Below are 24936 nucleotides of genomic sequence, written 5' to 3'. Positions count from 1 at the left end.
CTTGAACATATTTTGAACCGTTCTAGTCTGCAGTTTGGGTGCTGTGCACTTGGAGATCCATGGGATTTCATCTAGGTTATACTCAAATGACTTACTGGTGTCTTAGCTGCTGTGTGGCAATGAGTTACTGGGAACTGGTAATACTGGTGACATTGACGAAAGACTCCCAAAACAGTAATCATGAACTTTTGCCATAAAACCAGATGACTTAATTTTGCAAATCAGTTATACTAACTAGCTGTTGGTGATTACTCATATCCAATTCTAACTTTTTCTAATTACACTGGAATCGTTTTCTCACATTTTAATTAAAATTAGATTTATCTATTCTCCATTGTTATAATTCTTTCATTGTAATTTTTTTAAAAATGAAGGAGCAATATACCTCAAATGAATCTCCGTGTGGATTTTTCTGTATGGGTAATAAAATGAAAGTGAGGTGTATGAAACTGTGCTGGACTAAGGGTTTGCTTAGACCCACTAATCTGTGTATATACACATTGCATTTCTGGGAACACTGTTCCTATTCCCATGATTTTTAAGGACCCATTCCAATCCATTCCTCTCAAGATCAGATTCATTTGATCTGGGGCATTGTTTTGCCCTTCTATTCTCAAACCAGTTTGTTACTGACACTAACTTCCCTTGATCAACCTAGTTATTTAACAAGCTAGCAAATGTTACAACATTTAGCATGAAATCAGCTTCGTAGTTCAGAGAATTAATTTCTGTTCCTCACGCAGTGTGCCAGGGCCATTGTATATTCTTTGGGAATAGTATCTTAAAATCATACTCATCATCTTCACAACACTGCTTATACTGTTTGCTTAATCCCACCATATTGGGAAAGTAATGTCTGTGTTTCTGGGTGAACAATTGAAATATTTCTCTCTGCACAGATGCTGAACCTGGTGAGGTTTTTTTCAACATTTTTCTGTTTTTATTTCGGATCAACAGTACTTTGTTTTTATTTTCTTGATTCAATTGACTGGTTTCAACATCTTTCAATGAAATGGCAATTTCAATTCAGATGATTTTGTTTAATTCACATTGATCTCCTGAACTGGCCTCTATCTATGGTTCAGATCATCACTGTCACCTTTTTAGGTCGATATATCTTCCTTTTTTAAAAAGTACATTCGTCCCTAAAGGTCTCAGCTATTTAAAATCAGTTTATGGAAGTTGAAAGTCGATAATCCATTTTTACCAGTTTGTCATAATTATTTTAAATCCTTTTTTAGTGACAAACCATCTGAACCATATTTTAAAATAATTAAATTCTGTATTGTGTGGATTGTATTTTTCATCTAATTATAAGAGCTACAATTTCACTGTAATTAATTCAAGCCAGATTTGCATTTTCATAAAATCGCTGAGGCTAAATAAAATTCTTAGGTAGTTGAAAATCTTAAAAATCTGCCAATTCAAAATTTTTCTTCTGATCATAATTAAACTTTCTCATGACTATTTGTCAGTCCCTGAATGGCAATGTTGGGAAATGTGACCTGACCTTGCTTTGGATTCCAGTGAAAATTCTGTCTCCTGACAAGGCACTTATTTCAGCTATGGGCAGAGTGACAAGCTATACAAACTCTGTGGCTTTTTTTTTAACAGCTGAGGAGATGCCAAAATATGTGTGTCTGTGTCTGTGTGTGTGTGTGTTGTGGTGACTAGGCCAGGGGAACAGCGAATAGGTTCCTATGGGGGATCCATTCCGTTGTTTGGAGGTAGTTGAAACCAAAGATTGTGACCTTCAGACTCCGGGTAATTCAGGTACTTAAGAGCAGAGAATGGGGGCTCCTGTTGGTTGGCCAGTTGCAGCAGTCAAAGGTCAGGGGAAGTCCTGAGGAGCTGAGAAGGTAGCACAGAACCACTAAGTCTGTGTTGGGGAGAGAGAGGAGCAACCAAAGAAGATGTCTCTCTGCAGCTAAAGTTCTACAATTGGCTCAGAGGAACTGGTGGCTCATAAAAGTCCCAAAAAACATTTGTAATTGAGAGTGGGTGAAGGAAGCCCACAAACAATATTTGTTTAGTGCAGTAGAGAAACTTGCACCGTGAGTGTTTGTTGGAATGTAGCTTTGAGAATCCAGGTCCTGGTAGAAAGAGGTTCAACCACCAGGAGGTCAGTAGACATTGATGCAGTCTGTGATAGAACAACTTTAAGCGAATCTCTTTGACTGTGAAGAACTGGGATGCGTTGTGAAGGAGACTACTATTTAATGAGATTTGATGACCTGTTGTATGTCTGTGGTTCAGAGGAATCCACAAGATTAGATTTGATTAGATTAGATTAGATTACTTACAGTGTAGAAACAGGCCCTTCGGCCCAACACGTCCACACTGACCCGCCGAAGCGCAACCCACCCATACCCCTACATTTACCCCTTACCTAACACCACGGGCAATTTAGCATGGCCAATTCACCTGACCCGCACATCTTTGTGACTGTGGGAGGAAACCCACGCAGACACGGGGAGAACGTGCAAACTCCACACAGTCAGTCGCCTGAGTCGGGAATTGAACCCGGGTCTCAGGCGCTGTGAGGCAGCAGTGCTTGCCACTGTGCCGCCCACAAGATCTGCCTTGGCCATGTCTGCTGATTACTGTGCTCTGAAAGGTGTTGGACTATATTTTGTTTGTTAGCACTTATTTGACTCATTAATTTTGGATGTGAGAGTATAAATTCTATACATATAGAGTAGAAGTGGATAGTTTTGCTGTTACAACCTTGTACAACAAAGTTTTTTTTCAATGGAATCTTATTGTTTTATTCTCTTAGTGAGAATTTGCAATCTCAAACTTTGTCTACTTTAAACAATAAGAATTACTGGTCCCTAATCAGATAATAACATTTATTTGGTGATCTCATCAAGGATCACAACAATGTCAATCGTATGTTTAAATTGGGGATGGGGGTGGGGGTGGAATACCAGAGGAATGCACATTATCTATGTGCCAAAATATTTTGGGGGCCAAATTCCCTTAACTATCTCCAAGTCTCACTACCATTAGTAGTTATGATATTACAGTAATCTGTGGTTTTAGCTTGGAATCCACTACATTTTCCATTAGCAACAAAGCAAATCTGCTTTCTCACTTTTAGTTGTTTTACAGCTTTTTCATATCCTGGCTTGGTTGATCTCACTGTTGCTGTGTGGTGTTGCTGATTTCAGATAATACCTTCACTTTCAACTATACCTGTGCAAACATTGTAGGCTGAATGGCCTATTTCGGTGGTGTACATGTCTACGAGCGTAAGTTTTGCCTAATTCTTTTCTCACAACAATGACTGCTTCATCATTTCAAAGTTGTAACTTTTTTGTGACTGCAGTAAATATGGACAATCAAATATTAACTTCCATTATCTGATTGTTATACTGGAGACCTTCCATTGACTAAAATGGGTTTTGAAGAAGGACAAATATTGACTTAAATGGTTGCCATGATCATATGATCATGACAGATTGAGGTGAGTCCAGGAGACTAATGTGCAATAAACAAAATCAACTGTATTGAAATTACCATTTCATCTAAAGACATTGAAACCAGGCAACTGAGTCAGTGTCCAGAAATTTGCATGATAAGTGCACATGTTGAACACCAAAGGTTAACTGCACCTGTTAACCTTGGAAAGACAGTGGAGTCAGATTTGTGTGTATACAATTATCCATATTTTTGTAGGTGCTTTTGAGTAGCAGAGTAGTGGGAAGGGAAATTAATTTATAAAAACAAGAACTGGCAGCTCACTAACTCTCTCGCCAACTTAGAGGACACAATTAGATGATAAAGCAAATGAGGAAAACCGACATTCAACAAAAACTGAAAGATATTTAAAAGCCTTACCTCTTCACCTCTGCTGAGGATACAAGTCAGCAATAACAACAACTGTAGTCTTAGATTAAAAATCTCAAGGACTCTAAGAACATTAAAACTGTGTAGCCTTTATTCTTCCCATCCATATCAAACACCCTCTCCTTTTTAAACTTGATAGTATTTGTTTATGTGTTACAATTTTTCACAGGGTTAGTAAGTAACAAATTTCCTCTTCCTTTTACTCAAGAAAACCTTGTAATTGGCTCCTTAACTTTGACCAACACTGTGTTTGACTTGAAGTGCAATACCTGCATGCTCAAAATAATTCAGGATTTTTTTTGTAACTAAACTAGATGGGGTTAAAAAGAGGGGACTGGAGTTAGAGACAGTAAGGATTGCAGATGCTGAAGCCAGGGTAAGTAGATGTTGAGCTGGAGAAGCACAACAGATCTGTCTGCATCGGAGAAGCAGGAAAGTCGACGTTTCAGGCCGAGAACCTTCATCAGGACTGGAGAAGAGGAAAGGAGCACAAATTAATAGAGCAAGAGACCTGTTGAGCTCTCTTCAGAAGGAAGAGGAAAACTTTCAGACCTGAGTTACCTCTCTTCACATGGTGATGACAATTCACAATCAACAACGCAAACCCTTCCTTGTAGCTCCAAGGTATTACAGGATGTAACTGAGTCTTTCAGTTTTAAAGTAATGCTTTCCATTGTTTCATCATTAACATCAAGTTCAGCTGCTAGCTGCTTTGATAGTTCTTGTTCAGGTTCAGTCTGCAGGTATAATTCAGACAACTTTAATTTGTTTTACTACCATTAACCATTTGTTGTCAGTCTGTTCTGTTGTCCCAACTTCCCACCATTACCGTCAATTTTGTATGTAAATTTGTTTCCATGATTTAAACTTTCACATTTCCTGACCAGAAGATGCAGGGTTAACATTTCTTCTTTTGTTCTAACAATTCATTCTCCTGTTGAGTAAAATCTCCTAATTGAGCCTTTCCAAGATTATATCGATGATAGGATAGAAAAATTTATGAAACTCTTCTAGTTGGCTCAAAGATTCTGAGACCTAACTTTCATTAATGTTTTGTTCATTATCAAATTTCTAATATCTCCAGTTTGTGTATGGGTTTGTTAACAAAGTTTTACTACTCCTCATGTGCTTGTGAGATAATTTGCAATCATAAATCATTACAGCGTCTGCTATTAGCCTTAAAATGTTTTAGTCTTTGTGGTCATACCTTACTCCAAAAGTTCTTTCATAAACAAAATCTATTTCAGCCATTTTTTGTGATATTATCCATTGACGTAATTACCTTTCCATTAGCAAATTCCACAAAAATCTTAGCTTTTCATCTAAATATTTTCCTGTAAGCTTCTGAGAACAGCACTTTGCAATATATAATCATGAGTCTGTACATCTGAAAGAGAGGAGTACACTTCTAATGCTTTCCCCATGATCATACTGGCCATCTAAATTTCTTTTGGCCATTGTAGCAAATTGTAACAAGTTGCAATAATTTTCCCAGGCACTGCTAACTCCATTTCAATTTTTTCTTCAGTGAATCTAATTGCTGGATGAATATTCCTTACCAAATCTAAAACTGAGATGATGTTTGTTTTGCCACAATATTTTTCTGACACTCCCTACTCACGTAATTAATGCTTCTATCAGTCAAGTTTAAATGGCCTTGATTCATTTTCTTGAGAGAATTCCAAATTTTCTTTTCTTAGTTTTTTCCCTTTTCATCTCTTTCTCTTCAAAACTCCAGTTACAGTCTTTGAATCTGTTTATTTTATTCTCCCTTTCCAATTTAAATTTTGTCAGTTTTGTTTTGAATTCCAGTTATTTAATTTGCAACTGAATTTGAACTAACTCGACCACAGATCGGTTTCTCTTCTTCAAGGTTCAGGTGTTCAGCTAAAACTTCATTAATCTCTACTTTTTTAATGTCTGCTTTCAATTCTACTCCCAAGTCCTCTGTGAACACCTTTAAATGATCTTTAATAACAATAGCAAGACATGCACAGGTCACTCGTCTCCAGAAATGCTTGAGCAATAAAAAATAGCCATGCTGATTTTTAAAGCAAGTGTTAAATCTTGTCTGTTTAAATTTTGGCAAATTCCAGTGGCTTGTTCCCAGCAATAGGATTTGTATCCTCCAAGAGCCCTGAATTTTTACCATTTCTGTAGAAACCAATAACTTTTAAGAAGAGGTTTGCATTTACAGTGATTGGTGTAAAAGGTTGCAAGGCAAGACGATTACAGTAGCAGACAAACTAAAATCAATATTAAGTAAATTCTAATGTTAGTGGTCAACTTTTAGTTTTTTGCATGACCAATAAATTTGCACCACATTTATACATCAAGGCTCTCTCTCAGCACAAACAAATGGCAGAATCTTCTACCCAGTCCTGTGGGAAGCTTGAAGGTGAGATGGGTATTTAACTAATTGAGGTGACGTATCTGAACTGCCTCCCCGACTTATCCTGAATTAATTAACCCTGCCATTGAGACCATTAACTAGTCATTGACTGGCTACTTCAGGGTCTCATTCCTCCAGTGTTGGTACTAACTCAGTTGCAGGCCTGCTGTATTCCTGATGAAAGGCTTTTGCCCGAAATGTCGATTTTACTGCTCCTCGGATGCTGCCTGAACTGCTGTGCTTTTCCAGCACCACTAATCCAGAATGTGCAGAATGCATAACAAGTGAACCATGTGTGGCCAGTTTGTCATCTCTGCAGGGAACGAAAGGTGACTGAACGTAATGGCAGCAAAGTTGTACATAGTACTCCAGGTGCTGGCTAATCAAGGTAATTTACAATTGAAGCAAGATTTAATTATTCCTGTACTCAAATCCCCCTGTGATAAAGGCTAACATATCACTAGCCTTTCTAATTTCTTGCCACCTGCATGATAGCCATCAGTGACTTATTGACAATGATATTCTAGTCTCTTGACAATTACACTTTCTAATCTCTTACCGTTTACAAATATTCTGCACATCTGTTCCTCCTATCAAAGTGAATAAACTCACATTTTTCCACATTATATTCTTCAATGCTTCATTCTTGTCAGCTCACTAGGTCTGTTTAAATCCTCTTGAAGCCACTTTTTATCTTCCTTACAGCATGCATTCTCATTGGGTTTTGTGTTATCTGTGAATTTGGAAATATTATATTTGGCCTCCATACCCAGATTATTGATATATTTTGAACAGCTTGGGTCCCAAGTACCAATCCTTATGTTCTTCCACTAGTCACAGCCAGTCAATTAGAGAAACACCTGTTTATTCCTAATCTGTTTTCTACATGTTAGCTAACCCTTAATCCATGTCCATATGTTATATCACACATGCTTTAATTTTGCTGAACATCCTCCTGTCGGGAACTTTATCAAAATCTTTCTGAAAATCTAAGTTTGTTTCATCTATTGACTCTTCTTCAACATTTCTGTTAGTAACAAGCTCAGGTGAAACACAATTTTTCATTCACAAATCTATGCTGATGATGCCCAATCTGGTCATTATTATCCAAGTGTCCATTTATCAGATCATCTATAATAGATTCAAGCATTTTCCTTACTACTGATGTAAGGTTATGTTTAGATACTTGTTCTAACCAAATGCAGTCAAAGTCTATATGACTTCCATAGAGGAGAAATATAAATTATCTTCTAGAGAGCAAAATTAAAACAAAGCTGTAATTGTCTTTGTGAAAATAAGAAATGAGATTGAGTGCTATTTGACAGTATGGAATAGAATTTTACTTGGCAGGGTTAATAAGTCTCAAAACTTGAATTGCTGCTCAAATATGTCATATTTCAGATCTTTGCAACTGTAAAACATTATTGAGGAAATAAAAATATAAATATAAAAATGGCTACCTGAAACATTTTCATCTTTTTATTGTCTCCTTAGTTATTTAGCAGAAGCTATTGGCACTTCATAAACTTGCACTGTGTGAATCAAAATAATATGATCTTCCTTATAAAGAAATGCAATGCCACCTAGCATTTAGTCTATTGCTCTTTTATTCCACATAGCAGCTAATTAGAATCTATGCACGGCATCCTGAGGGAAATCAGAACATTAATTAAGGAAGTAAATCATGCTATGTTTTGGAACCTGGTCTTATTTGGATTTGTTAATTATTCTTTTATGTTGATATGTGCTTGCAACACAAACTTGGTATGTGTGGGACTCATGGTCTGATTATCAGGAGAAAACATAATTAAAATGGTGTTTTGGGTTTTCACACAATGTTCAACTTTGCTAGCATTAGCTAGGATCACCTTTGTGTGAATGTATTAGATAGGGTGAAATTTTTAAATTACATCTGGGAGAGCTTTTTGTGCAGTTGGTTGCCTCCTGGAGATGAGGCAGCGCAAGGCCTCATCTTAGGGAATGGTTGGAGTTTCAGTGAGTGAGCACTTTGGGAAAGGTGACCATAACTCTGTAAGTTTCAAAGTCATGATGGAAAGGGGTAAAGATAACTTCTGCATGAAGTGACTGAATTAGGGGAAGGGAAATTTCAATACCATTAGACAGGATCTGGCAAACATAGGCTGGAAGCAGCTACTTGCAGGTAAGTCTTCATTTGAAAAGTGGGAGTGATTTAAAAGTAGTATGTTGAGAATTCAGGGCCATCATATTCCTTTAAGAGTGAAGGGCAAAGACAGGTAGACCAGGAAACCTTGGATAAAGTGAGGACTGCAGATGCAGGAGATCAGAGTCTAGTGTGGTGCTGGAAAAGCAGAGCAGGTTGGGCAGCATCCGAAGAGAAGGAGAATCAACGTTTCCGGCAAGAGCCCTTCATCAGGAATGAGGCTGAGGCAGGGAACCTTGGATGTCAAGGGATATTGAGGGTTTGATGAAGAAAAAGGAGAAAGCAAATACTAGGTTCAGTGCATTAAAAACAGGAGAGGAACTTCAAAGTATGGAGAGTGTAGGAGGGGCTTTGAAAAAGAAATTAGGAGGTCAAAGAGGGACTAGGAAATATCTTTGTCAGATAAGATTGAGGAAAACTCTGAGGCATTTTATAAATATATTAAGAGCCAGAAGATTACCATGGAATGTGTGAGGGCTTTTAGAGACCAAAGGATCAATTTGTGTGTGGAGCCAGAGGACATGGATATGCTCTTAAATGAATCTTTGCCATCTATGTTCATAGAAGAGAAAGACATTATTGCTGGGAATTTCATTTGGCATGGTGAGATTCCAGAAGATATGAGGATAAATAAATCAAAAATCACACAACACCAGATTATAGTCCAATAGGTTTATTTGGAAGCACTAGCTTTCAGAGTGTTATATAAGAATAAACTTATATTCCCCAACCACCTGATGAAGGAGCAGTGCTCCAAAAGCTATTGCTTCCAAATAAACCTGTTGGACTATAACCTGGTGTTGTGTAACTTTTAACTTTGTACGTCCCAGTCCAACACTGGCATCTCCAAATCATGGTGGAGGGTTGGTTTTGTGATTGGAAACCTGCTGTTTGTATTGTATGTTAATGATTTGGATGTGAACGTAGAAGGCATAGTTAGTAAGTTTGATAAGTGTGAATGAATTCTGTTTAGTAGGTCTCATAAGGAAAGGATATATACAATATATAGTAGGCCCTTAGGGAGTACTGAAGCACAAAGGGACTTTGGTGTACAAATCCATAGATGCCTGAAGGCTTCAGAGCATTTAGACAGTTATATTGTAGCTATAAATTAAATTGTACTTATTGTAATTATTAATTGTAAACAAAGTGACAATTTTAAAAAAAAACTTAATTTTAAATTTCTTTGTTTTCTGAAAGCTGAAATTTAAGTGAAGGAATATGTTTGACTTTTTAACAGCCCAGTATTTCTGTCAGACATCTCACTTGTCTAGCTGTGCGAACGTAGGCCAGTATCCTCAATCTCACCACATAGCACAGGCCCTCAATCCTGAAATTAGTCTGAAAATCCTTCGCTGCACTGTCTTTGGGAAGCTCAATGTGCCCAGTCCTCTGGTCACGGCCACTTTGTGAAAAATCCTGGATTTTTCTAATCAAACTTATATTCTGCAGTTGAATCACCCGAATGAGGATGATGTCAGGTTCTAAGCAGTCGATTATATTGGGTGACCATGTAGTCAGGAGCACAAACAGATGTTTCTGCTGCTATCAGTGAGCCATCAGGTTGGTGTGTTGTTTCCCTGGTGCCAGGGTCAAGGATGTCTCTGAGAGGGGGCAGAATATTGTGAAAAGAGAAAGTGACCAGCAGGAGGTCATTGTGCATGTTAGTACCATTGATATTGGTAGAGAAAGGGATGATGTCCTGCAGAGCAAATACAGGAAACTAGGAAGGAGATTAAAACTAGGATCTCAAGGGTAATAATATCTGGACTACTATTGGTGCCATGTGCTAATGAGAGGAGGAATAGAAGGACGGAGCGGATGAATATGTCGCTGAGAAGCTGGTGCAGGGGGCACAGATTCACAGGGTCTGCCTCTGTGCTATATGACTCTATTTGGTCCAATTACTATTTGTTGTTGCCGTAGTCCCAGAGGACTATAGGACTAAAGTTTCATCAGAGACAACTGGTAGTGTTTTTACTTGAGAGTCACCATGCCCCAGGTGAAGGGACAGGATGAGGAGGAGAATCCTTAGCCAACAAAAATTGGAGGTATAGTGGACAGCGAAGAAGGTTCCCTCAGATTACAACAGGATCTTGATCAGATGGGCCAATGGGCTGAGAAGTGGCAGATGGAGTTTAATTCAGATAAATGTGAGGTGCTGCATTTTGGGAAAGCAAATCTAAACAGGACTTATACACTTAATGGTAAGGTCCTAGGGAGTGTTGCTGAACAAAGAGACCTTGGAGTGCAGGTTTGTAGCTCCTTGAAATAAAGTCACAGTAGATAGAATAGTGAAGAAGGCGTTTGGTATGCTTTTGTTTATCGGTCAGAGTATTGAGTACAGGTGTTGAGAGGTCATGTTGCGGCTATACAGGACGTTGGTTAGGCCGCTCTTGGAACATCGCATGCAATTCTGGTCTCCTTATCGGAAAGATGTTGTGAAACTTGAAAGGTTTCAGAAAAGATTTACAAGGATGTTGCCAGGGTTGGAGGATTTGAGCTATAGGAGGAGAATGAACAGGCTGGGGCTGTTTTCCCTGGAGCATCAGAGGTTGAGGGGTGACCTTATAGAGGTTTACAAAATTATGAGGGGCATGGATAGGACAAATAGACAAAGTCTTTTCCCTGGGGTGGGGGAGTCCTGAACTAATGGGCATAGGTTAGGGTGAGAGGGGGAAGATATAAAAGAGACCTAAGGGGCAACATTTTCACACAGATGGTGGTACGTGTATGGAATGAGCTGCCAGAGGAAGTGGTGGAGGCTGGTACAATTGCAACATTTAAAAGGCATTTGGATGGGTATATGAATGGGAAGGGTTTGGAGGGATATGGGCCGGGTGCTGGCAGGTGGGACTAGATTGGGTTTGGATATCTGGTCGGCATGGATGTGTTGGACCGAAGGGTCTGTTTACGTGCTGTACATCTCTATGACTTTGTGACAGGACTCAAGTCCAGGCTGTTGTCATCGGTCTGCATTGCAAATCAGGCTTTCAATCAAATGAGCTAACTGAACTCCCTTGTCACAGGTAACCAATAAATAAGTAAATTTATATTTGATACATGTAGTAGTCACTAAGCAACAATTAAATAACGTTATCCTCACCTTTGAAAGTAGGGTATTGTGATATGTGCTTTCTTTAACATTGGGGCTTTCTGTTGGCTACTTAAAGGCAAATTGATTTGGAGATGCTGGTGTTGGACTGGGGTGTACAAAGTTAAAAAATCACACAACACCAGGTTATAGTCCAACAGGTTTAATTGGAAGCAATTAATTAGTGTGCTTCCAATTAAACCTGTTGGACGATAACCTGGTGTTGTGTGATTTTTAACTAAAGTTAAATTGTTATCAAATTCTTTATATGCAAGTTTGTAACTTCTCTCAAAGTGCTTATTTCAAGGACTGTTACCACATCGAATTCCTGGGTTATGTCCTTTATGCTTCATGATGACTCACTGTAGTTATCATTTATTTCATTTAACAAGTACAGATCTTATTCGCACATTCCAATAATGTTACTTGTTAATTGCATAGTCTTGAAAATGAGAAAGAATACTTATTCAAGGATTTGACCTATTGTAACAGGGTTAGGTTAATAAAAGAACAACAAGTTCTCAATTGAATATGCGTAACACTAGCACCAGCTGTAATAAATGTGTACCCTGTACAGTATTTACTCACGGATCAAGTCAAAAGGTAAAAACTGATTGATTAATACACAGTAATTTGAGTGGACAAAACCGTGAAAGCTGTTTCTGAATGTAATTTCAGAAACTGTGATTAGTGAACACAGTTTTTGATTATTCTGATTTTGTTTCACCTTTAATTATAGCGAAGTAACATTTTGCAGCTAATTTCTATGAAATGAGCAATTTAATAGGAGAACTGTCAGACTTGCTCCCTGCACAAGGTGGTGAAGGAAAATAAGAGTTATCTATCTTATTAGATTACTTACCTTATTAGATTACTTACAGTGTGGAAACAGGCCCTTCGGCCCAACAAGTCCACACCGACCCGCCGAAGCGAAACCCACCCATACCCCTACATTTACCCCATTACCTAACACTACGGGCAATTTAGCATGGCCAATTCACCTGACCCGCACATCTTTGGACTGTGGGAGGAAACCGGAGCACCCGGAGGAAACCCACGCAGACACGGGGAGAACGTGCAAACTCCACACAGTCAGTCGCTTGAGTTGGGAATTGAACCCGGGTCTCAGGCGCTGTGAGACGGCAGTGCTAACCACTGTGCCACCGTGCCGCCCACGGTGTTGTTCTCACCATTTCATCTGCAGCAGACATCTAAGTCTCCCACTGATTTGCTAAGAATAATCATTGAATGGTCCTTGTGAAAATACAGCCTCACCTTCACAATGAAGAAACCTTCCTACATGTAATGTGGCACTACGACCCAACACCTCTGGGACCTAGCTTGAATCTAGTAATCTAAATCTAGGCATCATTTCACCAGCAACAGCAGCTTTATATATCTTCACAATATGTAGCCTCATGATCAAGACATCTCTTTACCTTCCGTTACATGAAGTGGGGAGATCAAACCTAATAGGCATATAGAGAAAGGAATGTAAAATTTGTAGTATTTTCACAACCACAGGATATGCCAAATTGTTGCACAGCTAATGTAAGAAAGCTGTTTTTAATATGGTTAAGATTCAAAATGTAAAAGTTAACATAAGAGACCAACTAATCTTTCGCGAGAAAGCAAGTGAGGAAAGTTTATAAAATTTTGAAAGCTGTGCTTTGCTAACTTGTTGTACATAACTTTTTCTTTTGTTTTGGAAGTAAAATTGCAGCCACAAGTCTCAGAAGAAAAATGCTGAACTGAAAACATTTTGCCTCAAGGACATGTGCAACCAAGAATGGGCGGCAATAATGCATGATTAGTTGAAGTTTCGAATTCAGGTTGTCAGAATTGTTCAGGCTAACTTTTGCAATTGGAGTTGATGAGAATAAACTCCAATTGAAGTGATTTCTCCTGTGAAATGCTTCAAATCCAATGATGCAAAATCCTTTGAAATAACCAACTAACACTCTTTATTTCAAAGAGTAGAAGCACCTACTCTTTGGAATAAAGAGTATTTTTAAGTCTAATTAAATTGCAAACTAAGAAAATGATTGTGACTCATATAATCTGCCAATTGAACCACTTTGCATTGAGATTTTCTGTTTTGATTGTCAACCTTTTTCTGTTTCACAGCTTGTACTCCGACAAAATGTGGGAGGGCAGTGACGGATACAGTGGTAAATCGAGAAGAGGCAGAGAAGATGTTACGGTACAGGATTTTAACTTTACAAATGACTGATAAAATCCCTGTGATGATTACTGAATAAAATAATGGAAAAACCATTAAGACAGCAAAGATTGGTAAAATTATGTACAATGCATGGAAAGCATGAGTACTTAAGTTGTTATAAAGGAGGCTTGGTGGAGAGGGAAAAAATTGAATACATTAAGATATGGATGGCTGACATAGGAAGAGGGTACACCTTTTAGCCCACTGAACCCATTCTGTCATTCAATAAGGTTATGGCTGATTAGTGAACTAATTCAGCATATCTGCCTTTGGCCATTGACCTCAATAACATTGATTAACAAAAAATTATTAGATTTCAAATTAGCAATTAACTTAACATCAATTGCATTGTCAGAAAATATTCCAAACTTCAACAATCCTTTCTGAGGAGAAGTATTTTTTTAATACCATTTCTGAAAAGTGTAGCTCCAAATTTCTGGACCATATTTTTTCCTCATGTCACCTTATCATTTTCCTTAACATCTTTAAAACTTCAACCAAATGACCTCTTACTAATTTCAAGGGTATATAGCACTAGTTTGTGGAATCTCTTATCATAACTCGGAGTATCATTTTGTTAAATATATTCTGCACATCGTGAAAGGTCAATACAATCGTTTTAAAGAATGGCACTGCTCCCAGTACCTTGCATGTGCTCCAAAGAGGATTTTAGAAAGTTATAGCTTTTTGTTTGCCACTTTGTATTCTAGTCTTTGAGATAATCAACATTCTTGACACTTCTAAAACAAAAAAAATTTCCATCCATCATGATCTCTGTACATGCCAACTTCCTCCTGGAATTCTTTGGATCACCACTGTTTCTAGTCTTTCAGCATTTAAAAAATATTCTGTTCCATCAATTTTAAACCCTACTTGGATGACATTGTATTTGCTACAGTGAAATTCCTTTAACATTCCTTTGACTATTTACCGAATCTATTAATGTTCCTCTGTCATTTTATGCTTCTATATATGCTACTATTATGTCAATGACAAAACTGGATATGTGGCTTTTGGTCCTATCGTCTAAATTGTTCATGAAAATAGTGAATAGTTGAGTCCTGACACAGCTCCTTGTTGGGGCACCCTGAATCACTTTCTGCCAGTTAGAGTTCCTGCCCTTTATTCCCACACCCTAGTTTCTTCTGTTCACCCAATTACTCTGGGATCAAAAAATTTACATTCATTTCCATGCACTTCAATTTTTGTTCACAGTCTCTTATGAGGAACTTTTGTCAAATGCCACTTGGAGGTTATTACAAAATAATTTGTGTGGACAGTTTTCTGTTTATTTCAGTTACCTTTTCAAAAGCTTCAATCACATTCATCTGATATGACCTACCCTTTAAAACTCCATTCTGGCTCCCTCTGGTCAGCTGAAAAATTTCAAGAAATTCAGTTACCCTTTCTTAGACATCGATTCTAGCAATTTTGTGGACAACGGACATTATGTTAACCATTCTATAATTCCCTAGTTTCCAACTTTCATCTTTTATAAATAACAGTGTCAATGTAATTTTGTACTCCACGGTAACTGTTCCCATATTAAGAGAACTTTGGGTGATTGGATTAATCTTGTATTGCAGTTTTCTCATCTATATTCTTTAAGATCCCGGGTTGGTAGCCATTTGGCATGGGGAAGTAGCGCTTTTATTTCATGCTGTTGTTTTCTTCATTATCAAAATTTTGTTGAGTCCTATCCATAATTTCATGTTCTTTTTTCTTGGAATGTATCCTATTCCAAATAGGGTCTAGTAGAAAGTGAGGACTGCAGATGCTGGAGATCAGAGTTGAGAGTGTGGTGCTGGAAAAGCACAGCATGTCAGGCTGAGGAGCAGGAGAATCAATATGTTGGGCATAAGCCCTTCATCAGAATTCCTGATGAAGGAAAGGGGTTTGAGATCAGATTAGAGATTACATTAGATTACTTACAGTATGGAAACAGGCCCTTCGGCCCAACAAGTGCACACCGACCCGACGGGCAATTTAGCATGGCCAGTTCACCTAACCCGCACATCTTTGGACTGTGGGAGGAAACCAGAGCATCTGGAGGAAACCCACGTAGACCACAGGGAGAATGTGCAAACTCCACACGGTCAGTCACCTGAGTCGGGAATTGAACCCGGGTCTCTGGCACTGTGAGGCAGCAGTGCTAACCACTGTGCCACCCTGCCGCCCACGGCGTGGCGTTGTTTGTGGTGTTGTTAGGATTTATAACTAGGTGGAGATCAGTGTGGAGCCAGCAGAAGATGGTCAGTTTAAGAGTTCTTAAGGAGTTAGAGAAGGTCTTAATTCCTTCCTTAAGTAATTATAAAGATAAGAAAGTCAAAACTCCCTGAGGTTTCTGACTATAACACAGAGTTTGGGACTTTTCAGGGGGTCCTAGATGCTGGGTAACCCAGTCAGAAGAGTTAGTCCACGTCATTTATTCATTGGAAACAGGATGGATTTCCTTTATTAAAAGCCTTAAATACTGGGGAAAAAGGCATCTACTCTAATGAAATCTGATTTGAATTATGTCTTGTTTACTTTGTGAGATTTATAATGTGGTTTATTTGTGGAATTGAATACCGATCTTTCGGCAAATAAGTGGAATTGAATCTCAGCTTTGAGTAACATTTGTTTGCAATTACCCTTCAATGAATTTAGAGAGGGAGGAATCGAGAGTGCTCTGAAGGAGATGCAATATTTGGTGCATTGGGCTTGGTTTTCCAGGTCATACATTGTACATAAAGTGCCTTAAATTTGGTGTGAAAATGGAACAACTTTGGACATTCCAGTTTTGTGAAGTAGATTAGATTAGATTACTTACAGTGTGGAAACAGGCCCTTCGCCCAACAAGTCCACACCGACCCTCCGAAGAGCTACGCACCCAGACCCATTCCTCTACATTTAACCCTTCACCTAACACTGCGGGCAATTTAGCATGGCCAGTTCACCTAACCTGCACATTTTTGGACTATGGGAGGAAACCCACACAGACATGGGGAGAATGTGCAAACTCCACACAGACAGTCGCCTGAGGTGGGAATAGAACCCAGGTGCTGTGAGACAGTAGTGCCACCATACCACCCAGTTTTGAATGAAGGCAATTGTTCAGGCCACTTGCCTTCATCCTATACGGAATACTATCAATGCCAATAGTTTTTATGCACGGCCTGTTGTACACTTTGCTTGCAATTAATGATAATTTTCTCAGTAAATAGTTGCATAGAAAATATTCAAAGAAACCCTATCCTAAATGAGATCTTTGAGATGCTGAATCTTTCCCCTCTTGTTCAGTTTCCCTGCCATTTCCAGAAGTATTAATTTGGGAGAGGTTCTCATATCCTGATTGATGCTTCATGTGGAAAGTTTGGTTAATCCTTATGAAGATACTGCTGCTTTCCAAACTGGATTTGATATTATTTGTCATTTTTTCTCAGATGAGGATATGGATTTGACACCAGATCTGATGTCAGGATATACAGCAAGGCCTTATTACTGAGTTTATCTTTTTCATTTGCATTTTAAACGTAGCAACCCAATAATGAACGAAATGTATTCTCTTCTTGAACCTCCATGATTTGGCTATACTTCAGAAACATTTTACTTAACAAGCTTTAATATTTGGCTTTTAAGCAATGTTCTTAAAATTCTATCATAACATCAGAGAGAGCTCAGGAGACAGAGTGTTATGGTGGAAGGTTGTTTTCAGACTGGAGGCCTGTGACCAGCAGTGTTCAGTGCTGAGCCCTCTGTTGTTTGTTATTTATAAAAAATGATCTTGATGAGAATATAGTGAACATGGTTAGTCAGTTTGCGAATGACACCAAAATTGGTGGTATAATGGACAATGAAGACAGTTATGAAAATGTATTGCTAGAAAAGTACAGCAGGTCAGGCAGCATCCAAAGAGCAGAAGAAGGGCTCATGCCCGAAACGTCGATTCTCCTGCTCTTTGGATGCTGCCTGACCTGCTGTGCTTTTCCAGCAATTTCAGCTCTGATCTCCATCTGCAGTCCTCACTTTCTCCTCAATGAAGACAGTTAACTAAGAGTACAATGGGATCTTGATCAGCTGGGCCAATGGGGTGGGGGGTGGCAGATGGAATTTAATTTAAATAAATGCGAAGTGTTGCATTTTAGTAAGACAAACCAGGGTAGGACTCACAGTTAATGGGAAGGTGCGGGGGAGTTGTTTCCTTTTCTAGAGATTTAAAAGAGACCTGTGGATCAACTTTTAAACAAGTTACAGATAACTCCGATCAGAATGTTACACATGAATTTGCCCAGATGTCAATACCAAATACCTCAATACCAAAGCAGTCAAATCAATACGTACACAAGCCAGTACAAAAGCATAACAGTCCCACTTTATTAGAAACAAAATTACAATAATCTTAATACTAAACATACATTCCCTAATCCTATTTGGATTAGGATACAATACTTCCCGGGTCTCTTGTAAATCTATGCAGTTGCTGTCTCTGTGATTCTGTCTGCGTCTGTGAAGCTGTTTTCTTCCTCTCTGTTCATCTCTCTGTTTGGATGGTTCAGCTGGTCACTGCCTCTTGCAATACTGGTCTCCTCGGAAGACTGCAGACAATTCCAGAGACTTTGAGTGTGGTTCCAAGAGAGTGGTCTGCAGGTGAACCCCTGTTTTTATATCTTTTAGATGGTTTTCTGGAGCTTTCTATAGTTCTGGCCAATCAGGGAGATACACTTAATAGTATATTAACTTAATACAAAAGTCAATAATTTAAATGGCATGCGACTGTCAGTTTCTTTGTGCAGTAGGACTTGATGCTTCTTTTTCTGTGCTGTCCTTTGTTTAGTGAGTATGTTTGGGGGTTGTCTGTCCAGGACAAATGTTGTCTTTTATATTATACTAAGGTCATTAGTATCTGGCTGCTGTGTTTGCATTGTGTCAGTGTGTGGGTTTTTGTGATTTTAGAGTTTCACTTGGCTAATGTTCCCATTATCCCTTGCTGTTTGCCCAAATCAGTATCTGTATTTTAGCAGCTAGAAAGCTGCTACAAGGTGTTTTTGAACAGAGATACCCAGGAGTTCAGATAAATAGTTTCTTGAAAGTGGCATCACAGGTTGACAGATTGGTGAAGAAGACATTTGGCACGCATACCTTCATTGATCAGAGCATTGAGTAATGGAATTGAGACCTTGTTGCGGCTGTACAGGACATTGGTGAGCTCTCTTTTGAAGTACAGCATACAGTTCTCATTGCCCTGCTGTAGAAAGGATATAATTAAATTGTGGAGGGTGCAGAAAAGACTTAAAAGGATGTTACAGGGACTGGAGGGTTTCAGTTACAGGGAGAGCCTGGATGGGCTGAGACTGTTTTCCTTGGAGTGTGTGAGGTTGAGGGGTGACTTTGTAGAGGTTTATCAAACCATGACGGGCTTAGATAAGTTGAATGCCAAAGGTCTTTTCCATAGGGGAAGTGAGTTCAAACCTAGAAACATAGGTTGACAGGGAAAGGAGAAACATTTAAAAGGGACCTGTGGATCAACCATTTCACACAGGGTGATGCATATGTGGAATGAACTACAAGAGGAAGTGGTCGATGCAGGTACAGTTACAACATTTCTAAAAAAATTGGACAGGTACATGAATAGGAGGAGCTTAAGGGGATATGGGCCAAACACAGGTCAATGGGACTAGTTTAGTTTGGGAAACCTGGTCGGCATGGACCAGCTGGGTCATGTATGACTCTCCAACTTCTTACAGAGCCATAGAGATGTACAGCATGGAAACAGACCCTTCGGTCCAACGTGTCCATGCCAACCAGGTATCCCAACCCAATCTCGTCCCACCTGCCAGCACCCGGCCCGTATCCCTCCAAATCCTTCCTATTGATATACCCATCCAGTTGCCTTTTAAATGCTGTAATTGTACCAGCCTCCACCACTTCCTCTAGCAGCCCATTCCATACACGTACCACCCTGTGTGTGAAAAAGTTGCCCCTTAGGTCTCTTTTATATCTTTCCCCTCTCACCCTAAACCTATGACCTCTAGTTCTGGACTCTCCCACCCTAGGCAAAATACTTTGTCTATTTACCCTATCCATGCCCCTCATGATTTTATAAACTTTCTTAAGGTCACCCCTCAGCCTCAGACTCTCCAGGGAAAACAGCCCCAGCTGTTCAGCCTCTCCCTATAGCTCAAATCCTCCAACTCTAGCATCATCCTTGTAATCTTTTCTGAACCCTTTCATGTTTCACAACATCTTTGATAGGAAGGAGACCAGAATTGCACGCAATATTCCAGCAGTGGCCTAACCAATGTCCTTTACAGCCACAACATGACCTCTCAACTCTTGTTCTTAATACTCTGACCAATAAAGGAAAGCATACCAAATGCCTTATTTGCTATCCTCTCTACCTGCGACTCCACTTTCAAGGAGCTATGAACCTGCACTCCAAGGTCTCTTTGTTCAGCAACACTCCCTAGGATCTTACCATTAAGTGTATAAGTCCTGGTTAGATTTGCTTTCCCAAAATGCTGCACCTCACATTTATCTGAATTAAACTCTATCTGCCACTTTTCAGCCCATTGGCCCATTTGATCAAAATCCTGTTGTAATCTGAGGTAACCTTCTTTGCTGTCCAAGACACCTCCAATTTTGGCGTCATTTGCAAACTTGCTAACTCTATCTCTTATGCTTGCATCCAAATCATTTATATAAAAGACGGGAAGTGGAGGGCCCAGCACTGATTGTTGTGGCACTCCACTGGTCACAGGCCTCCAGTCTGAAAAACAACCCTCCACCACCACCTTCCAGGTGGTCCTATATGTTTGAGCCAGTTCTGTATCCAAATGGCTAGTTCTCCCTGTATTCCATGAGATCTAACCTTGCTAATCAGTCTCCCATGGCGAATATTGTCGAACGCCTTACTGAAGTCCATATAGATCACATCTACTGTTTTGCTCTCATCAATCTTCTTTGTTACTTCTTCAAAAAACTCAAATCAAGTTAGTGAGACATGATTTCCCACGCACAAAGCCATGTAGACTATCCCTAATCAGCCCTTGCCTTTCAACTACATGTGCATTCAGTCCCTCAGGATTCTCTCCAACAACTTGCCCACCACTGACGTCAGGCTCACTGGTTCCCTGGCTTGTCCTTACCACCTTTCTTAAACAGTGGAACCACGTTAGCCAACCTCCAGTTTTCCAGCACCTCATCTGTGACTATCGATGATACAAATATTTGAGTAAGAAGCCCAGCAATCACCTCCCTAGCTTCCTACAGGTAGGGTAGAAGTGATCAGGTCCTGGGGATTTATCCAACTTTGTGTTTCTAGACATCCAGCACTTCCTCCTCTTTAATATGGACATTTTTCAAGATGTCACCATTATTTCCTGACATTATATATCTTCCGTGTCCTTTTCCACAATAAATTCTGATGCAAAATACTCGTTTAGTATCTGCCCCATTTTCTGCGGCTCCACACAAAAGCCACCTTGCTGATCTTTGAGCGGCCCTATTTTCTCCCTAATTACCGTTTTGTCCTTGATCTATTTCATAGCAAACATGAATTTTAATTTGTGTTGTACCACATATAAACCAATTTTGCAAATATACTTTTAGTTCATTATGTCTGAATTGCTTCCTATTTTAAACTGGTGATGACCGTGAGAAAGCGAGGACTGCTGATGCTGGAGATCAGAGCTGAAAAATGTGTTGCTGGAAAGCGCAGCAGGTCAGGCAGCATCCAAGGAGCAGGAGAATCGGCATTTCAAGCATGAGCCCTTTTTCAAGAATGAGGAGGGTGTGCCAAGCAGGCTAAGATAAAAGGTAGGGAGGAGGGACTTGGGGGAGGGGCATTGGGAATGCGATAGGTGGAAGGAGGTTAAGGTGAGGGTGATAGGCCGGAGAGGGGGTGGGGGCGGAGGGGTCGGGAAGAAGATTGCAGGTCAAGAAGGCGATGCTGAGTCCAAGGGTTGGGACTGAGAAAACGTGGGGGGAGGGGAAATGAGAAAGCTGGAGAAATCTGCATTCATCCCTTGTGGTTGGAGGGTTCCAAGCGGAAGATGAGGCGCTCTTCCTCCAGGCGTCGTGTTGCCATGGTCTGGTGATGGAGGAGGCCAAGGACCTGCATGTCCTTGGCAGAGTGGGAGGGGGAGTTAAAGTGTTCAGCCGCGGGGCGGTTGGGTTGGTTGGTGCGGGTGTCCCAGAGGTGTTCTCTGAAACATTCCGCAAGTAGGTGGCCTGTCTGCCCAATGTAGAGGAGGCCACATTGGGTGCAGCAGATGCAGTAAACGATGTGTGTGGAGGTGCAGGTGAATTTGTGACGAATATGGAAGGATCACTTGGGGCCTTGGAGGGAAGTGAGGGGGGAGGTGTGGGCGCAAGTTTTGCATTTCTTGCAGTTGCAGGGAAAGGTGCTGGGAGTGGAGGTTGGGTTGGTGGGGTGGTGTGGACCTGACGAGGGAGTCACGAAGGGAGTGGTCTTTCCGGAACGCTAATAGGGGAGGGGAGGGAAATATATCCTTGGTGGTGGGGTCTGTTTGGAGGTGACGGAAATGATGAAGGATGATATGACGTATCTGGAGGTTGGTGGGGTGGTAGGTGAGGACTAGTGGAGTTCTGTCCTGGTGGCGATTGGAGGGTCGGAGTTCAAGGGCGGAGGAGCGGGAAGTGGAGGCGACGCGATGGATAGCATCATCAACCACATCTGAGGGGAAATTGCAATCTTTGAAGAAGGAGGCCATCTGGGTTGTTCGGAATTGGAATTGGTCCTGAGAGCAGATGCAGCAGAGACGAAGGAATTGGGAATATGGGATGGTGTTTTTACAGGGGGCAGGATGGGAGGAGGTGTAGTCTAGGTAGCTGTGGGAGTCGGTCGGTTTATAGTAAATGTCCGTGTTGAGTCAGTCACCCGAGATAGAAATGGAGAGGTCTAGGAAGGGGAGGGAGGAGTCTGAGACGGTCCAGGTAAATTTGAGGTCGGGGTGGAAGGTTTTAGTAAAGTGGATGAACTGTTCAACTCCTCGTAGGAGCACGAGGTAGCGCCGATACAGTCATCGATGCAGCGGAAGAAAAGGTGGGGGGTGGTGCCAGTGTAGCTGCGGAAGATGGACTGTTCCACATATCCGACGAAGAGGCAGGCATAGCTGGGGCCCGTGCGGGTGCCCGTGGCTACTCCTTTGGTTTTGAGGAAGTGGGAGGATTGGAAAGAGAAGTTGTTCAGAGTGAGGACCAGTTCAGTCAGTCGAAGGAGGGTGTCAGTGGAAGGGTACTGGTTGGGTCGGCGGGAAAGGAAGAAGCAGAGGGCTTTGAGGCCTTCGTGATGGGGGATGGAGATGTATAGGGACTGGATGTCCATGGTGAAGATAAGGTGTTGGGGGCCGGGGATTCGAAAATCATGGAGGAGGTGGAGGGAGTGGGTGGTGTCCCGAACGTAGGTGGGGAGTTCTTGGACTAAGGGGACAGGACTGTCGCAGTATCTCAGCCTTGTAAGGACTAGTTGTGGAAAATTTGCTTCAAAGGTTTAGTAATTTGAATTTGTCATTTTATTTTGTATACATTTCACTCTCTGGGCTGTAGCAGGTATGTACTGCTCATGTAGATGATTGTGATCATCGTGTTGTTTCTTTAACTGGAGCTAACTGGAGCAGACAGACAACATTTTTGACCCAGGATTACTCTGTTCATGTTGTGACTTCTAAGGCAGCATTTCTGACAGCATGCTGACTCGTATATAAATTACTGCAATATGTTGAGTTTGCAGCTATATTAGAGAAAGTAAATTACTCCAATTATGAAGCGCTGTCAGCCAAAGGCAGAAATATACTTTCATGAGCCTTCTATGAAAAGAGTGTGAATGGGAGCTGACATGTCTGCATTCTGCAGTGCCAGTGAAGTGTGAGGCTCTGCAACAAGTGATAGAGATGTGAATTCCCAGCGAGGAAGTTTGTTATGTTTTTCGAGAATTGTTTCATACAGCCCTTTCCCCCTATGTGGACAGATGTTCTTTATGTCTAACACAAAGGCAAAGATGAAGAAACATGGAGAATTTTGATGAATGTTTTTTGTTAAAGTTGAAGTCACTGTAGTCTTCCCAGGCTGTTGTCTCATTAGAAGCAGATGACTAGTGGTGGTTATAAGCTGAGGGTCACCACACCTCGGGCAAGACGAGAGGTTAAGATGGAGAATCCTTTATGGTAACTTCAGACAATGTGGGAATTGAACCCATGCAGTTGGTGTCACTGTTTCGCAAACCACCTATCCAGCCATCAATGATAGAACAAAACCCTTTGCAAGCAGACAAATTAGTACAGTTTATAACTGGCAGGGGACTCATCATCAGGGAACTGCAAGAGTATCATCTTAACTGGTTATAGTTAAATTAGGTCCCTATCCTCAAGGAGTCTATCTTGTATCCTTTATAAAGGTAACTTTGTATGATAAATGTGGGTAATGTAATGTCATGTCTGTGTGAATGCGGTGTTACCTAATCAAGTATCTTGCTTCTGCCTTAGAGTATGGTTAATTTCTTTAGCTCTTTATTCATTAAAGCTGAATCATCATACACTTCAAATGTATCATAAAAATGCATTTTGATCCATTAGAAAATAAAATTTACAGTATTAAGCAAGAGAGTTCACTTCCTCCTTAAGTCACTCTGCCAAAAATGCACTTTTATATGTCATATTAAATCATGCCACTGAAGAATTATTGGATATAGTTTCATGTCTCACTGAATTCCATTGTAATTCCTTTTAGTTTACTTTACTTGTCATTTTTGAGGCCATTGGGTTTCAGACTTCACTAAACAACCTAAACTGGTGAATGTGATCCCAAAACACTCATCATTGTCCTAAAATTGACAGTAATAAAACAGAATTTAACTCCGTTGCCTTGAAGCAGCTGACACAGCCTTTATTCATGATTGTTCTTCAACTATATGTTGTTTTTGTTCTGTTACACTTTTAGGGCAGTGTCGGTTCTTTTTGAAGTCTTTTGTCAGGACATAATTTTACTACTGATAGCTCAGTTGACATGAGACCTGGTTTAAAAACGATACTTGTACTTTTATCCATTGACTTGCAGATTTATGATGGGTTTGACTTAAAATTGACATTTAACAAAAATCTTATTGATAATGCACAGAACTTGACAATTTGTTATAGCCTAAACTTAGCATCTTTAGCATTGCGTTTAAAAATATTCTAAAATAACCGCATCTT

The 24936-nt window shown here is 40.2% G+C and overlaps 1 protein-coding gene across 1 annotated transcript in view; it reads left to right on the top strand.

Moving 5' to 3' along the window:
* uts2r2 (urotensin-2 receptor 2) overlaps nt 1-24936 on the top strand; it is a 142040-nt gene that overhangs the window by 30594 nt on the left and 86510 nt on the right. The window contains exon 3 of the mRNA XM_060844201.1: nt 13648-13723. Coding sequence (XP_060700184.1) covers nt 13648-13723 — 76 coding nt within the window. The remainder of the gene's footprint in view (nt 1-13647; nt 13724-24936) is intronic.

Source organism: Hemiscyllium ocellatum, chromosome 25 (assembly GCF_020745735.1).
Source record: "Hemiscyllium ocellatum isolate sHemOce1 chromosome 25, sHemOce1.pat.X.cur, whole genome shotgun sequence".
Taxonomy (NCBI): domain Eukaryota; kingdom Metazoa; phylum Chordata; class Chondrichthyes; order Orectolobiformes; family Hemiscylliidae; genus Hemiscyllium; species Hemiscyllium ocellatum.
The sequence above is the reverse complement of the archived record's forward strand: the minus strand, read 5'-3'. Positions and strand labels throughout refer to the sequence as shown.